General features: G+C 50.1%; 3 protein-coding genes across 3 annotated transcripts; 1 reads left to right on the forward strand and 2 right to left on the reverse strand.

Annotated features, from left to right (window-relative positions):
- Positions 1 to 65: 65 nt before the first annotated feature.
- N7458_007805 (RUS1 family protein) lies at positions 66 to 2,339 on the forward strand (the record flags this gene model as incomplete). The annotated part of the gene is made up of 7 exons (XM_056911187.1): positions 66 to 206; positions 497 to 627; positions 684 to 704; positions 774 to 889; positions 937 to 1,188; positions 1,372 to 1,412; positions 1,485 to 2,339. The coding sequence occupies 7 exons, from the start codon at positions 66 to 68 to the stop codon at positions 2,337 to 2,339; spliced, it is 1,557 nt and encodes a 518-aa protein (XP_056764013.1).
- A 904-nt stretch (positions 2,340 to 3,243) lies between these two features.
- Positions 3,244 to 4,308, reverse strand: N7458_007806 (regulator of G-protein signaling domain-containing protein; the record flags this gene model as incomplete). Its single annotated transcript, XM_056911188.1, has 1 exon — positions 3,244 to 4,308. The coding sequence occupies one exon, from the start codon at positions 4,306 to 4,308 to the stop codon at positions 3,244 to 3,246; it is 1,065 nt and encodes a 354-aa protein (XP_056764014.1).
- A 7,438-nt stretch (positions 4,309 to 11,746) lies between these two features.
- On the reverse strand, positions 11,747 to 12,362 carry N7458_007807 (putative arsenate reductase (Arc2); the record flags this gene model as incomplete). The annotated part of the gene is made up of 3 exons (XM_056911189.1): positions 11,747 to 11,928; positions 11,986 to 12,100; positions 12,198 to 12,362. The coding sequence occupies 3 exons, from the start codon at positions 12,360 to 12,362 to the stop codon at positions 11,747 to 11,749; spliced, it is 462 nt and encodes a 153-aa protein (XP_056764015.1).
- Positions 12,363 to 17,115: the final 4,753 nt, after the last annotated feature.

Genomic DNA, 17,115 nt, shown 5'->3' on the forward strand with positions numbered 1-17,115 from the left:
GTGCCTCTCCAACCTTCCCCAGCCTCGACATTTAACAACTTCGACATCAACACCATCACACCAATATGGTTCCCAACGCTGACACTGACTCCCGATTAACCTTTCAGGAAACGGATGAGGCAGACAATCCCACTGCCACATACATCTTCTCGGGACAGGATACACACAAGTCGGCTTCCTCGGGTGGTGGAAGGATCGATGTTCTAGTAAGCAACGTTTCACAGTCTATTCGGTGTGCATACCCGAGGCCCAATTGTCGGATGTAAAGCCGACTCGGCAAGCTTTGCTGGGAGACAGTCATGAACCTCTTTATCTGAATAAGGGAACGTCTCGCTCAATGGTACGGGACGTTCGGCTCGCTGGCTTCATGGTCTTGCTTCACTATCAGGTTCCTCGTCCGAGGGTAATTGCATATGACCGCTGCAAGCATGTTACCCTTTTATTTTATTCTTTGATTTTAGACATCAGGGTTTAGTTTGAACACTATGTTCACAAGATTGACCTCGATGTCAAACAGGACACAACCTCGGACCCCTCGTTATGGTCCATAAAACCGCTCGTGACCTACCTGAGTGATGTGTTTCTTCCCTCGGGGTATCCCCAGAGTGTGAGCGATGACTATCTACCGTGAGTATATCCACAAGCATACCTCCTGTAATACACTTCTCGTCTGTTCTGACTAGAGCTATAGCTATCAAATATTTGTGAGTCAATTGGCCAGTTCCTATTGCAATTACTTGGCCTTCCAAGCCCAATGACTCTATATCAAATAGTCCTAACAACCACCTCCTCTCACAAATAGGACTCCCTCCAAGCATTCTGCAGCTCAATAGCAGGACTCCTCTCCTCCCGCGCAGTCCTACAAGGTACGATTGCCTTTCAAACTACAGTACCCATCGCCTCCATCAAGAACACCAGAACACTGACAATTCCTAGGAGTCGGCGTCGGCAATGCAGATGCCTCCCCAACATCCGCCTTACTCCTACACATCTTACAAGACACATCCGGACGTATAGCAACAATTCTCTTCGCCCACCGCGTCGGCACAGCCCTCGAGCCAGAATGCAAGACATATCGACTCGCGGCGGACGTTTTCAACGATCTCGCCATGATCCTGGATTGTCTGTCACCAATGGTGCCGGCTGGGGTCATGCGAGTATCTGTTCTCAGTACTGCCGGCATGCTGCGTGCGTTGTGTGGTGTTGCGGGGGAAGTTCGAAGGCTAGTTTGAGTGCGCATTTTGCCAAGTGGGGGAATTTGGCGGAGCTTAATGCTGTATGTTTTCTCCTGGTTGTTCTTTTGCAAGGGGTTGAATTCTCCGTGTAAAGGTAAATTGATGTAGACGCGGTTTCTAACCTCATGATAGAAAGACTCGTCGCAAGAGACCGTTATCTCGCTGGTTGGTATGTTGGTAAGTTGATACTCCTTGTAGTCCACCACCTTACATCTTCGAATTGGGAAATTGGCTAACAGTTCTATCCAGGTCGGTTCTGTGGTAGTATCACACGTCACCGGATTCACAACAACCTGGGTAGCCCTCCTCACCCTGCTATCCCTCCATCTCAGCCTCAACTACGCCGCCGTCCGCGCCGTCCAAATGACCAGTCTAAACCGGCAACGCGCCAACATCGTCCTCTCAACTCTCTTCGAGTCCGACACGGACATCAGTCTCACCGGAAAATCCATAACCCTCAAAAAAGAATCAACCTCGCAACCGGGTATATCCCAGCACCCTCAAACAGGCTGCTGCACGGTCCTCACCCCGGCGCAGGTCGCCTCCCAAGAACGCATATTCCACCATGACAGCGCTCTACAGTGGACATCTCGTTCCAGGATTTCAACAACGTACCTAGGCAGTGCCGAGATTGGTATCTCGCTAGATTCATTCTTCAGACATGCCCGGCGCTACAGCAGCCAAAATGACCAGCGTAAAAGCGCCTCTTTCCAAACGGTTATCCCAATGACTCGCTTGACAACGCTCTTCGCGGACGAACCGTACATTCTTTTCCTCTTCCCGTCGACGGCAGGGTCAACGTCAACATGGCATGCTTCCATCCTCTTGAAGAAAGGGTGTACAGTGACAGCGCAGCTGAAGGGGTGGGCACACGCGCTTCTCGCGGCAAGGGAGTTGTCTGAATCCTCTCTCTCTTCTTCTTCGAAAGAGACCGATCAGGCTAAGGCGAGCCAGGATGCCTTTGACGTTGTGGCGGGCGTGTTGGCCGTGCTGAATCGTGGGGATCGGTTTGGAGGGTATGTGGCTGCTTTGCAGGCGGCTGGGTGGGATGTTGATGTTGGGGCGTTGGAGACTAGGGGTGGGAGGAGGGTTAGTCTAGATTAGACTGGGTAGATTGTATGTGTCTGGCCTGTTACAGTGGATACAATGCCCCAGAGAGACGATCTCTTGTGTTCGGGGCTACTATGAAGGCTGGCTATTATAGCCCACGTAAGCGAACATGTTGTCATTATGCCGGCATGCCTAACCGCCAGTTCGCAACCCTACAATTGATACAGAATCACACGGAAAGAAGGTAAATCGGGGGTATCAAGTCTATTGATAATTGATCCAAAAAGAAGCACCGTCCTATCGTAGCAAGCTATCGACACAGATCCACCGTGCAAGTGCCTGAGTGAAGAGCGTGAAACCAAAAAAGGTAGCACCGATGATAAAGGTAGAAACGAAGAAAAAAAACGCCCAAGCCAGCCAGACTCGCCGAACAGGCTTCATCCAGTGTTCTATATGTGATATGAAACAAAAAGGAAACACAGAGTATGTGGTGTCTTTTCCCCCAATCCTAACCCATGCCTACACCTGCACGCGCGCTCTCGTACCAAACACGGGGCTTGCAGATTCGCAGGGAGAAGAGGGGTTAGGATTGGGGGAAAGACATGTATCAAATGCGCAATGCTCGCTAGGAGACACTGACAATGCAAGGCAAACTAACAAGAGAAGAGAAAAAAAACACAACGCCGGGTTCGTATGCTGATGCATCGTGCTCTCATACACCGCCAATGAACGCTAACAGAATAGATTCGGATCGGGTCGGGTCGTGTGAGATGCGTGTCGAGATGGGGATGTATGTGACATGTGGGGTTTTTTTGAGGTTCGTCCGAGATCCGAAATTCAATAGGAAGAGGAGATGATGACAGAAGTATTTATCGAGTCGTTGATGAGGAGTCGTATCATGATGTGAAGGTGGTCGTAGCCGGTAAGAGGGAAATATGGTGAGGAAAATGCAAGCTTTTTAGTCGTCCAGGGCCAAAATCTTGGGATCCCGCGAGGTACCACCACTGCCAGCCCCAGATCGCTTCTTGAAGCCCAGCTTCATGCCCATCTTCTTCCAGGGGTTGTCGGTACGCAACTTGGGGCTGTGGATTGGCAGATGCGGCTCGCTGGCTGGAGGCGTGGTTGGCGGAGTCATGGGCTCTTCGGCGGTCGGACTCGATTGCGGGCTCGAGTCGTCCGTGAGTGCTAGGGAGCCGGACTCGCCAGAGGTGCTTAGCAGAGCGCCAGAGGCACGCTTGCCAAGGGCATGCATCGCACCGAGCGAGACATTGGAGCGGCCAGCGGTCGCGGGTAGGTCCTTGGTGGACGATTGCGGAGACGTACGCTTAGTGCGGGAACGGATTCGCTTTACAGGGTGCTCCTCCATAGACGGGCTTGACAAGTCCATAGTGTCCTCTGGGCCAAAGGGGTAATCGGCTTGGGCCACCATGGATGGAGAGGTGTAGCTGTTGAGAAAAGGCAGGAAGATGGATTCCTCCATCAAGTCGTGAATGCGTTTAACGGCGGAGTTGAGCACATCCGGGGTCGGTGGAATGTTCACATCACGGTAGCGGAGGAGACCGTCACGGACCTCACTGGACAGATTCACCTCACGAGGCGCGCCGGGCAAGATGTAAGCCGTCATTAACCGCTGCCAAAGCATCTGCAGGTGCTGGGACTCGCGCGTGTCCGGGTCCGTCAAGACGTCGGCACCGAGACGGGCAGATAGAGCCTCGTGTGTATCTCGATAACGGCTGGCCTCCATGGTGAATTCGAGCGTCTCGAGGCAGTGGTTCTGCGAGAGATAGGCCATAAAGGCGGACAACGTGTAGGGCGGGGCGGCGGTATTGGCCAGGACCTCATTCAAGGTTGGTCGCATAGGACAGAAGGCTCCCGTCGAGACGGCCAGGCTGACCGGTCGGGAGCCGGATGATTCCATATCCTCGTCGGAGTCGCTGTCCGACGAGGTTGGGGACAGTTCGGGAGTGGTGGATGGGGAGAAGTTCCAGAAGAAGGCGGGCGCGAGGGACTTCTTTTTGAGCATCGCGCTGAGCGTGTGGCGGGGACCGTGGAACTTGGATCGTTTTCTCACCGGTCCGCCCCTAGGAGCTGGACGAGAATCCAGCTTGGGACCGGAGAGAAAAGGGAAGGAAGGGATATTGGTGAGGGTAGAGGTGGACGCAGGAGGATCTCATGGGAGAGGGAGGGAGACGGGAGAGAGAGAAAGAGAGAGTGAGGAGGATGAATGGAGAGATAAGATCTGATATAGTGTAAATATAAGAGAGATGGAGAGAGAGAGAGAGAGTTGTGAAGTTGGAGAGAGAGAGGGAGGGAGAAAAGGTGGGTATATCGAGAAAGAGTGAGGTGGAAGTGGAGTGAAGATCCAAGAGGGAGGGAATGATGGAATCGATATAGTCAGGTTCAGGTCAGTCGTCAGGTTCAGAGGGTACCAGGGCTAAGGCGAAAGAACGAGAGAAAAAGGAAAAGGGAAAAAAGGGCGCGGCTCCACTTTGGCGGGAGGAGTTCTGGAATCATTCGTCGATCGATTGGAAAAAAAGAAGAATAAAAGGATTTTCGGATTTCTAATTTACGAACCGTGGCAGGAGTGTCATTTTGCAGCGGGAATCCCTGGTAACCTCTGGTAATGCCGGCTAATTTCGGTATTTGGGGTATTTTTCTCGTAATTTACGTGAGAGGGATACCCGGGACGAACGCCCATTGGGCCCGATCCGATTATGTAAGAATGACCTGACGGCCCAAGAGGACTGGCAAAAGATGGGGTTATCGAAGAATGCCTGGTGGCAACTGGCAACTGGCCTGGCCCTGGCTTTCTGTGCTGCTTCGAGAATGGAAGTTGGTCACTCTGCGACCTTCCTCATTTTGGATTCTTCCTGAGAGACAATGATGCCTCGGCTTTGGGGCAAAAATGTCTCGCCTTCTAGATGTTACCTCTTCCTTCTAAACCACCATGGTTACGACAAGCGCCGGGCGCAAGGGATGAGAGCAACGACCAGTAATCCCTGCAGGGGGGACGAGAGACCCAACGGGGGCTCACCTATCAGACAGGCATACTGTAGAACTGTACGGAGTACACCGTACTCCATATGTACTCCGTACTTCAGACTGTTCTCCATAATAATCATGACCACGACTCAGGCCCCCGTTTATTCTTCTTTTTTTTTTTTTTTTTTTTTTCCAGAATCCATTCCGTCCATTCTGGAAGAACCAGTGCGTGTGCCCAATCCTTCCGCGTGGCGATTTTCCCTCGTGGCCTTCCTTCCACCACCCACTGCTGGCGGGAGAGATCTCCCTCGGTATGGTCCAGAGACGGCCTACACATCCACTAGTCATATGCCTCGACCAAGCTGCCTGTTTCTATCATATCATAGGATAAGGGATCCTCTTCTCTGACGCGACGGGAGGCTTACCTGATAAACAGGACGAGGATAAGCACAAGGATCCAATCCCCAGGCCCAAACGACCCACGGTGTCCAACACAGCGACGCTAACACGCCTGTATCCGGTCTCGGAATGTCAATCTTTCCTGGAGACCCACGGTTCAACTGGGCCACTGGCCCAGTCAGCGTGCCCGCTGTGCCCCGCATACTTTTAGTGACACGCACATCCCCTTGCGTATCGCTGGAGAAGTTGCAGTCGCAGGGAGTGAAAGGGGGTCACGTCATTTTCTCTGCCACTGCCACTAGTCCTTTCGCAGTGGAGTCAATTGTATTGTACGGTAAAGGCTAGGTAATCAGGCATGGACAAATTGTCACACGAAATATTCCCCCAAACTAACCCGATTCTTCCCAGCCCCAATACTACCACCAGTTGGGTCTAGCGCGCCTTCAAAGGTGGGAGGGGATGTGAATCACCCTGCCGATCTCCCTTGGAATTTGCTTGGAATGTGTTTGTCGAAGCTTTGATAGACATCACTCCCAGACCAGAATGGGGATGGAACATTAAACTTATTGTTGGAATTGGATCATTCTCCTTCGAACCAATGTCCTCAATTGCTCGCCCTGATCTACTGTACGTGCCACGAAACATCTCGGAATGCCTTGACAGCCAGTACTGTACTCCGTCGTATCCGAGATATGGTCTGAGATGCTTGAAGGTGGTGGTGGCAAGAACGGGCGTTTACGACAACAAATCTTTTTGTCCTGTTCAATCCTTACACAGGCCATGGGCTTTTGTCTCCGTCGGGTTCAGGCCTTCCATCCACAGCGCCATTTTCTCCCCTTTGATATGGACGGCGCCGGTGAACCGGTTAACGCCGAAGCACTCCCAAAACCGAGGCAGTCAGGAGTCATTCTTTATCACCTTTTTTTCCTTTTTCAGCAGGGAACCCAAAAAGCAAAGATCCATAAAAGTCTAATTGACACGGTGGACAGAGTCTGAGGCCACTAGTGGACATGGGTTGACTTGCGGCTGAAATCGAGACTCAAATAATATCAGTCGACGACTCGACATACTAACACTGGTTCTTTGGTTGTCCGTATTCAGCAGGCACATATGCCTCAAATCGCTTGGTTCAATGCGACACTGTCCGCTAGCGGAAATAAACGCCCAGCCCTTCTAGAATTCTAGAATCCTGGCCGAAGCCCACCCTTGGCGTATCCACGATCGCCACACCCGAACAGAAAAAAGAATTTCTTTCGGTTTATTCTACGGAGTACATTCTTTTTTTTGCTTGTCTTAATTATTACATACTTATCCAGAGTTTATATTAGCCTATTAGGCATGTGCTAACGTGGGGGCCAGCAAACTTCTGTAGCTTGGGCCTCTATCATTCCTTTAACAGGCTTGGCCAGTTGCCACTATAGGAGAATATCATTACGTTAATACAGATACACCCGCATCAAACCTACAGATCAAGCGCGATCATTCGAGGAACTAGTGAACTACTGTGAGACCTTCATATGTAGTGATGTAGCAAGCTGGAACCCCCGTGCCTGACGCTTGCTTGAAGTTTTCGCGCCTGCAGGGATCGAATTTTCAAGTTCGCCACCGGACGGGCGCCCTGTCCTCCGAAGATCTACTGTATTTGCGCGACTCCACCCAGTTTCTATCTTTATTCAACTCTACTGTAGTATGTTGTATGTAGACTGTATGCAGTCCCTGAGAAACAGAGTTGCATGAGAAACAAGCACGGGTCATCGCCATCAACGATCCTATTTCTTCCGATCAGAATTTTCGACGCCTCCTGCGTACAGCGCCATTGTATACTACTCTCCGAGTCTCCCTCCGAGTCTCCCTCCGAGTTTCCCCACGCTAAGATACCCTTGGCTTGCACTTGTGCTTCTCCGTCTTCGTCTCCGTTTTCCGTCCGGAGAGTGGTGGACACGGTGAGTTTACCGTGCGGGAATCGGTGAATCATTTCGTGCCCGTGGGACATGAACCGATGCAAACCGAGAGCCCAGAGTGGCCGAGCGGTCGGCCCCAGAGAGCCCCAGTCCTTGGAACTCCGTCCGTATTGACGGACCGTACGGGTCCACTCGGTCGGAGGCCTATAAGCTCCTCCGAGAGCGGAGTCTAAAGAGTCTTAATGCTTAACTATCGAAAGACTGATAGAGTGATAAGATCGATTTGGACACCGGCGCTGGATACTTCGTACAGTCGTAGTCGATGATTCATTCATACCAAGTGTCAGTGAAAGGGGGGTTCTGCAACCGATCACTGTGGCACCTTGAAGAGAAAAGTTTGTTCTGGAGCACAAGAGAATTCTTGCTGCAGAATGTTTTCTCCCTACGCGTATAGAACATGCCAGAAGTGCATTCAAGACTGACATGGATCTTGTAGGTATGTAGTGCTACCCTCGTACAATGTACGACGCCATGGATTAGGATCTACGGTTGACTGACCAGGGTTTGCTGGGGATAAGGTTTAAGGAACTGGAACTGCAGCGAGCATATCACTGCTTTGAGCAGAAGTACGTAGAACGGAGTGCTAGGTTGCTGGAGCTATTTCGCAAACCTCTCGCTTGCAGAACTGGATCTCGAACGTTCGTGTTTGACTAGGATAGGGCCTCGTCGTGGTAGCGTGTTGGTCCTGCATGCTGCGAGCTTCGTCCCACTGCATGGCTTCGAGTTCGTTGACGGAACAGTCGGCTTGTCGAAGGGCCGAATGGTCTTGTCGCTTGTAAACACCTAGTCAGTGATGATAACATGGAGCAATACATAGCCATTATCTGTGGCTCTATCTCTAGTTTACCCCCTAATGAGATGTGTATACAGCCCCTGTCTCTCGATTATGCATCATTGGTGCTCTGCACAATTAGTACTCAGCATACCCGCGACTAGAACAGTGGAAAACAGTTCCAAGCGGCCAGCATGGGTGAATCGGCAGATTCTTTCCATCTCGAATCCTTCGATAACCCCCTTCCATTGGTAGACTCGTCTTTGAGTCCAGTTTTGGCTGCGTGTCAGCAACAGCTATCTACAGTATCTCGCAGCCGACAGCTTCCATGCACATCCGCAGCCAGCAAAGCCCTTTCTCTAGGAACCCCTACGTGGTCTGTATGTACAGGCCTCCACCCCCAAGCTTCCAGCTTCGACCACCCTTATGTCTGGGCATGCACCCCCACTGCACCTCCTCGTCCATCCAGACGTGTCCCCGGGGGTGGTCAGGCCGAAAGGAAGGAGAGAAACGATCCAATACTCCAACCAAACCAGTCCACCCCCAACTCCCAACCCCATCCCGCATGCAGCCAAGCCTGCCTCGTCCACGATAGTCCGACTAGCGCACTCCACGCCCACTCAGCGCCAATCCCAATCGGGCAAGACTCCCGCCCAGAGAGCACTAGGCGACTCGACTAATCAACAAATACGCGACCGTGTCCGAGAAAGACAGGGGGGAGGAAAAAGCTCGCGAGTCAGCGCATTCGAACGGACCTGCCTGCTCCACAATTTCCCCGACAAGGCCCCCCTCCCTCCTCAGCAGGCAAGGATTCCCCACACGCACACGGGATCATCGCGCGTTACTTGCCTGCTTACCTTACCCTGGGGAACTTACACTGGGGGCCATCGAGAAGGTCGGCTCGGTTGTCTGGGGGGGCGCTTCCGACTGGGTTTCTTTTTGGCTTGGCTGGGGGAATGCAATCTCGTTGCTGGCGCTAGGTAGTTGGCGGGGGAGAGATGTCGAGCCCCGTGCGCAGAACTTTTTGTACGGTTGAAAGGTCTCGTGTGCGTCTTATCCAGACTGGTCGAGTTGGTGAGTGAACAGTTACTGGTTCAACAGTAGCCTGGCCCGGAATCTGACTAGTGATTCCAGGCATTGACGGGACACTAGCAATAGGAATTATGAAGCGAGAACAGGCTTATCTCGAAGATGTCATCGTCTTTTCTTGATTGTACTGGCTCAATACTCGGGCCTAGAAACAGAGTACTACAGGACGCCGTACGACTCGAATTTACAGTACTTCGGACTGCCAAAGTGTACGGAGTACTAATTACTAATTATGTGCGTTGACCGGGGAGGCGCAGGGGTCTGCTGCTCCACGATTGAGTTCGTGGATTTCGCTGGCTCCGTAGACAATTGGTCGTTACACAATTCGCTCAAAGGATGCGATGGAAACAGCAACTCATCGTCCAACGGACGAGGTGCATAGATAATAATATTACGAACCAGCTCGCTTCCATCCCCGACATGAATAGTGATATGCATGTCCAAATGTCCAGTAGTGTCGTGACATACATACTGAAAGATAAGTCGGGCGTATCAAGACGTAATCGTCGTAAGACGGAAGATTCGATTGCAATTTCCACTTCCAATTCCACACTCCCATCCTTCCAGAGCCTTTCGATCCCGTCCAAACTACGGTCCACCCAGAACTCAGATATCCACTTTAATAATCATCCAGAAGATCCGTCACGCAGCTTACCACCCTATCTCCAGCAAAACAAGAAGAGGAAAGAAAAAAGCAACCAAACAATAATCATCGCAGTGATCGCCATAGTCCACAACTCTCCCGCGTCAATTCCTTCCCCCAATCGGACTCCACTAGATCCCACATCGAAGACACCTCAAGCGTCCAAGACACCCTACCATCGCTCGATTCTCTATCTCACCAGTCGATCGAAAAACGGAGCGCACGGCAGAAGCCGCAAATGACCTCATGCGCCCCACAGTCATCAACCAAAATCTTGTTTCCGACGCGGCCGAGCAGCGCTAACGGATTTCGAACACCGTTTCATGATGTTCTGGCTAGGCTGGGCACGGGAGGGTGAGCACGGGATCGTGGGTGAGTAAGATTTCTGGTAAGATTCCCATACCGTGGAGAGAATGGGTGGACTCTTGCAAATTACATAGCCAAGTTAAAAGACGGGTTCGCTGCACGCTGTGGGCTTCTACTGACGCCCGCGGTGGAGTAGAAAGCGGGATGTGCGACGGGCGTGGCTCAAGGCTGGGCGCTACTTGAAACAAGAACAGCACTAACCATGCCAACGTGCACGAGTGAAGCTTCCTCTGCTCGAGGACAAGGTACATACGCTTAGGGTTGGATGTCTTATGATATTACTGGACTCCGTAATCTAGACTTGGGGCCCTTTGGGTAAAAGCACTTTAGTTAAACTCAATGCTAGTCTCGTTGCGATGGACAGTGGAGATCAAACCCATGAGCCCAATTGACGAAGCTTGCCAACTCGCCCTCCCACCCATTCCATCGACCAGTCATATCTGCACGAGCCAACGTTGCTCTCGTCGCCGTGCTAGCTGTTTAGATAAAAGTGTATGGGCGCGATGAGCCAACGGACGTGCCATTTGGATCGAGTACGTCTGTGAGTACCGCTGGGGGATCAGCACTACCACGATTTTGGTACTGCATTTGCCTTCAGCGTTCTGTTTTCAATTGTCATACATACTCAATTTTCAGATTCCGGGATTGCGTGCACTATATCAGGATGGTGTGCGACATTGCGCTTTTTGGCCTAATTATGTTGACAGGGATCTGCTTCGTTATGGTACGAGGCTGCGCACTCTGTGACAAACGAGGGCTATAACCACCCACCTACAGTAGGGCGAGGATGGCCCAGTCCAGACTTGAAGGCCTCGCTGCTACGCATTGATTGATCAAGTGCGAATCTAAACTGGGTCGATCGCTTGGCGCCCATTGATAAACGTGCTGGGCTGGTTGTAGGTTTCGGATTGACAAGCATAGTCTGGCACCATCGTTGTGCGTCATTGCATCTCCGGTCTCTGGGTAGGATACATGGACATCCCTGAGTTGTAGCTGCAACTGCAATGCCCCAACTCGAGGCTGCAATGTTGTCAGTGGAACTGGATCTATGATTCACGGAATCTATTCTAAAGTGACCTCTGTACGAGTATGATCACCATGCTGTTGATGTTTTTTTTTCTCAGGGAACGTGATTGCAAGTATAGTCTTCAAGTATATACGTGAGATCCAATGCATACCTATTACCATATAATAACATGTTCATGTACACACAACACGCTCTCCTTGGCAGTCAATTCATCCTGCAGCTTTACTTCTTAGTCCAGACGTTTGCATCATACTCGTCCATCAGCTCGGTGTACTCAGGCCCAGCTGCAGCCCAGCCTTTAATTCCGCCTTCCAGAATCAAGCTCTGCATAGACGTGTCTTGTTCTTGAGCCAAGTAGTCTGCAAACCAGTTTGCTGTGCGGGGACCACGTCCATTACAAGAGCCTACTCAATGATCAATATAGGCCGTGATATCGACCAAATAGAAGATACTAGACTTACCGCAGTACCAGATAACATGCTTCACGCCACTACTCGACAAGAGCGCATACACTGCTGGTAAGGTCGGATATAGACTGTGCGCTGGCAGATTGATCGAGCCACGAATGGTGCCACCCTGCCCGATCATGTTAGCCTACATTCGAACAATTTTCACAATTGCAACCTAGAGATCTTCCACCAAATCAAGTAGATGCATTAGATACTCTACATACCTCGAAATCGGTACGCCGCACGTCCACAAGCACAAAGTCCTTTCCGGCCTTCTTTCCGTCACGGAACCATTGCAGAAGCTCATGGCGGGGTAGGGATGCTGCAGCAGACTTTGGGGCGGGATACGCCGCGTGCCAAGGGACCTCTTTGGGAGTGCTGTCTGCCATTTTCGGGATTCAAGATTGTTAATTTACCAGAGAACGCGTTCTGATTCCTGAAAGGTCAGAGATATTGACTATGAGTGTTGACTTGAATGAATCCCAGGGTCGGGGTTCTCGTATCGCAGGCAGGCACTTTGGCCTTGGCATCCCGTCGTTGCTTAAGCATTTCGCAAATATGATTGGCTGAAATATTCACTAGCGCGTCAGTTGGTCACATGGACGATATTTAGTGCCATCTTCGGACCATTTGATTGGTTACCTGTTTGTATCCATCCCATGGACAGGTTTGATTTTACTGTGCAAGCATCCTTTTTTGGTATTTTCCATCTTTTCCAGTTGCACGGATCGACTGCGGGGGAAGGGTGATCACTGGGACCTTTGCTTTTCGGTATTCGAGGTTTCAAAACTTTGGGTAAAGACTCGCGTGTTCCTGTTGGATCAAGTCGATGAGGTGCCGGAGTGTCATTGGATGATACCATAGGCCTAAACTTTGCTGAGTTTGACACCCAAGCCTCAGAAGGTTGATAGTTGCCTGTTCAGCTGACAAATCGGGGAAAGCTTGCAGGATTCTAAATAGACGAGAGTTCTTGTCGTATATGCTCAGAAACTCCGGTAGTTGATCCTGTTGTGATGAAAAGGATCCGGTACCTTGGAGGTCGTGGATTGGGCTCGCCTGTACGAAAAGACTGGGATGGCCTGTGACTAAACGGGAAATATAACCCGATCATGATGCAATGGGCTATGGAATCAATCGATCACTTGAGTCTCTCCCCCATACTTTTTTTAAAGCCCCCTTGCCGGATACCCAGAATCAGAGTTTAGCTAAAACGCTATCAAATTGCTGCAAAATGGCACAAGATCAAAATAAAAAACAACAAAGCAGAGTTCTGGAACAATGACGTATAGAACCCCCAAACCATAACATAATTACTCAGTTAGACGGAGTTCGAGGCCCCTTGGGACGAAAACCATACTGTATCTGTCTCTTCAAACTCAATACGGCTGACATCTAGCCGCCACATGATCAACCCCGAGGTACCACTCTTCTAAACCCAAGGCTCAGGCTCGGAGATAAGATTCCTAGCTGCTCAGGCAGTGCGTGGGATCCGAAGATCCGGCTGACGAGTAAGTATACAGCTCTTTGGTTTGTGGCGTACAGGGCTGTGCATGCCTCTCTGCAAAAGGCGGGTCTAGATCTGTGATACAGGAACTGAGTTCTTCAAGGTGACTAATATTGTTTCTCTTACTCGCCGAGAAGTCCTTTGAAAGAAGAACATGTAGGTTGCTTGTGACGGCAATATAATTGGAATTAGAGATTTACTCATCGGTTTAGGTTTTTTCCAATATATGACAGAGTTTTTATATTGTAAAACCATCGTGGCATGCCCTCGAATGCGTGTGCTCGCGCAAATAGTGAATATATAGGTTTGGAAGAAGCTTTCATGTGGTACAGGGCTTGTCATACAATAGTCAGGATGTCCTAGGGTATCGATAGTCAAATTTCAGAGATTAACAATATTCTGGCGTACCTTCCTCTACTTGGACGTCCATCGGTGGCAAGGATTGTGACTTGGACTGAAGAGGGCAAACAGTTTGTAGCACTTAGGTTCTGAAAGTATCAAATATCCTCCCAAGCACAAAAGCCTCTCCTGATTTCGAGTATCAAGACGCTTCCAGGTTGTAGCAGTTTCAATCAGTTACCCACAGTCGCGAATCATATCAAATGAAAAGTCCAATCATTTCTAGAAAGCTAGCCCATCCCAGCAAATACATTTGGCAGTCGACACTGTATCAATTGTATCACTTGCCATTCTCCCCGTCGGTCTTTCCTCCTCATTTGCTAAAAGACCCAAAAAAACACATGAAGGATACGTCCTCCTCGCCATCCAGATACAATACTACCAACCTTGGGGCGAGCAAATCGCTTGCCATTCTCGAGATCTATACAAACATGTAAAAAATATCGTCCTCGGCATTTCTTCGGGCCAAATCATGCAACTCGTCCCGCGTCTGCATTAGGTTGAAACTTATCTCGGGATACCAAGCTTGGCTATACCCGACTCCTACCTCCATCGTACCCACGCCAGTCACACTACTATGGGGCTAAGGCTGTCTTGCAGAATATTATGATTCCTTCCGATCCACTTGTGACTTTGTCAATTATTGTTGTTACCTACAGAATTCTATGACGGCGTTCATCCTAGAATATCATGCCATGTTATACTTACCCGCACTCGTCCTGGGGAGCTTGGGGGCTGCGCTAGCCTTTCTGCAGCTTATGCCGAGACTTACATCTCCAAGGATGCGCTTTGATAAAGCAAAAGTTCTTACTAATGCAGGTTACTGAGGAGGATCCTTGATATTGTACAGACTTATGCCGGCCACAAGACTTAGACTGAGTGTAGGCGATGAAACTGCTTGAATATAGGTTTCCATTACCGGAAGGATAGCCACACTTGTCCAGGCACACATTCCCCAGAATATCGTCGGTAGATGATTCATGGAAACGCATAGAATCAAATGTAGAGATCACAAGATATAAGCCTCCCTAAACGCATGCACTAACAGCTACGGAACCGTTAGCGCCCAAAGGTATGAACAACATCAACAAGGTAATGCGATTTCTTCTTCGGCGCCTTGTTACCACTCGCTGGTCAGTCCCCATTCACCATTCCTGTAAACCAGCCAAAAAAATCAAAAACCCCAGTTCCCCCAAGCATCAAGCCCATACCAAAAACACCCTTATGCATACATACCATACTCAAATCCCCATCCATCTCGATCCACCAGATATCCACTAACACAAGCCAAGCCCACGCCCTACAAGACAAACACAGCCACCCCGGCAATAACCCATAGCCCATCAGCCCACACACCCACCACACCATGCTCAGAACGCAAAACGGAAATGTCTCTGCCTAGCCACGGCATACATCAGCACCACCACCACCACCCGACAACCAGTGCCATGGCCATCTCCTGGAATCCCGATTGCTTGGGAAAATGCAGTAGCCTCATGGTCTGCACCCGGGCATTGCCAAGCCATACGCAGCTGCGGGGATTGAGGGCTGTGAGTGGCTGTGGGGTAAAGAAACCCTGTCATGCAGCGCTGCCTACGGGTTGAAATGTTAGCTGTGCTGTGGTTAGTGTGTAGATGGAGCTGAGGCCCGATATACAGGTGTCGGCGAAGCTGGAACAGGCTTTGCATATCTGGGTTAGTGTTTTGGCCGTGAAGAGGGTGACGCCAGCATTGTCAGATTGTGGTGATATCATTGTATCCAGCAATAATATTAGGCAAACCTGTAATTCTTCGTCCTATTCCAGACAAGATACGATTTACCTATTACCACCGCAATACAAAACGATATCGTATCGTCTAGAAGGACATCGAAATGAAGACGCAAGCTAGTAGGCATTGCTATCTGGATATTGAACGAGCGGGTGGCGTGTTTTAGTCCTGTCCATCCTTAGTGAAGTGGTGTGGTGGATTGGAAGAGATTATTGGTAGACCTGTCTTGCATGATGGCTTGCTTAACCCCCAGATTCAGCAGGTTTCTGCAGAGTGATGCTGATCTATTTTGCCGTTGCTGTGTGGTAACGGAGGGGGTTGGTCGGATCGGGATGCCGATGTTGCCACCCCTTGTTAACGGGGGATGCGCGTGAGTGGTCTTGATGAGGGTTAAGGATGATGTATAGCGACGTGTATGTATGCACGTCATTATTGTGGGATTGCATTCGGATGTTAGAACTGGGGGAAAGGGACTCGAAAGTGGATGGCTATCAACTTTCTTTTCAAAGAAAGGGTACGACGAGAAATCTTAGCTCCTGCTATGGTCGTGTCGATGCGACTGCTAGGAGATTCACGATGCGAGCGTGAAATCAGACAAGTGCACGGCACAGGCATGATTTTCGCAGGACTATTGCATTTAAGGAATGACTGTGTGGCATAGCCTACAAGCGAAGGCATCACAGCCAATGTTCCAACTATTCTATAGATCTTACTGTATGCATAGCACTCACAGATGAATTCGCAAATGTATTAGCTGTCAAACAGCGAACCAAGTATATACCGCTACATCACACATGTCAAGGCCGCAGAGCCGAACATGACAAATGAAGCAGAGGGACGGAGAAAAAGAAGAACAAAAAAAAACAATGCTATCTTATGCCAAAACTACCAGTAAACACAAAAAAACTCGCTTCTGAAACGGAGCAAGGGCAGAACGACAGGAAAAACGATTATAGACAAGGCCAATAGATTCGACATGAGGGATGAAAAGACCAAGATACTCGGGACAAGCAGACGAAATGGAGGGAGGGGGACCAAGGGCCAGCGGAATATATGCAACAATGCGGTCCCTACCAGAGAGAGCGGGATGAATCGCATGGCCGATGCAGTCGATCAAGAATGCAGCATTGAATCCCGGAGAGATGAAGGTGTTGGCGCATGGAGAGGTCATCATGAGAAACAGCTCAGCAGGAGAAACAACCCGAATAGAAGCAAGAGCAAAGACAACATTAAAAAGCCCATCCTGTCCAGACAACGAAATGGGATGAGGAAAACAAACAGACAGCTGGTGCTCATGAATGAGATTACCATTCTCAAGTCACAAGTGACTTCAGCAGAGTACCATTCATTGTTTAGTTCCGCCCTGGGGAAAAGCTGCGAGTCCTGTTTGCTTTTTCCTTCCTGCGACAAAGGATGTCTATTTCAAACAGGCCGCGTCAACAGATATCTCCACGGAGACAGTGGGCGACG

Source organism: Penicillium daleae, assembly GCF_028827525.1.
Source record: "Penicillium daleae strain IBT 16125 chromosome Unknown utg000007l_segment0_segment0, whole genome shotgun sequence".
In the NCBI taxonomy this organism is placed as follows: Eukaryota; Fungi; Ascomycota; class Eurotiomycetes; order Eurotiales; family Aspergillaceae; genus Penicillium; species Penicillium daleae.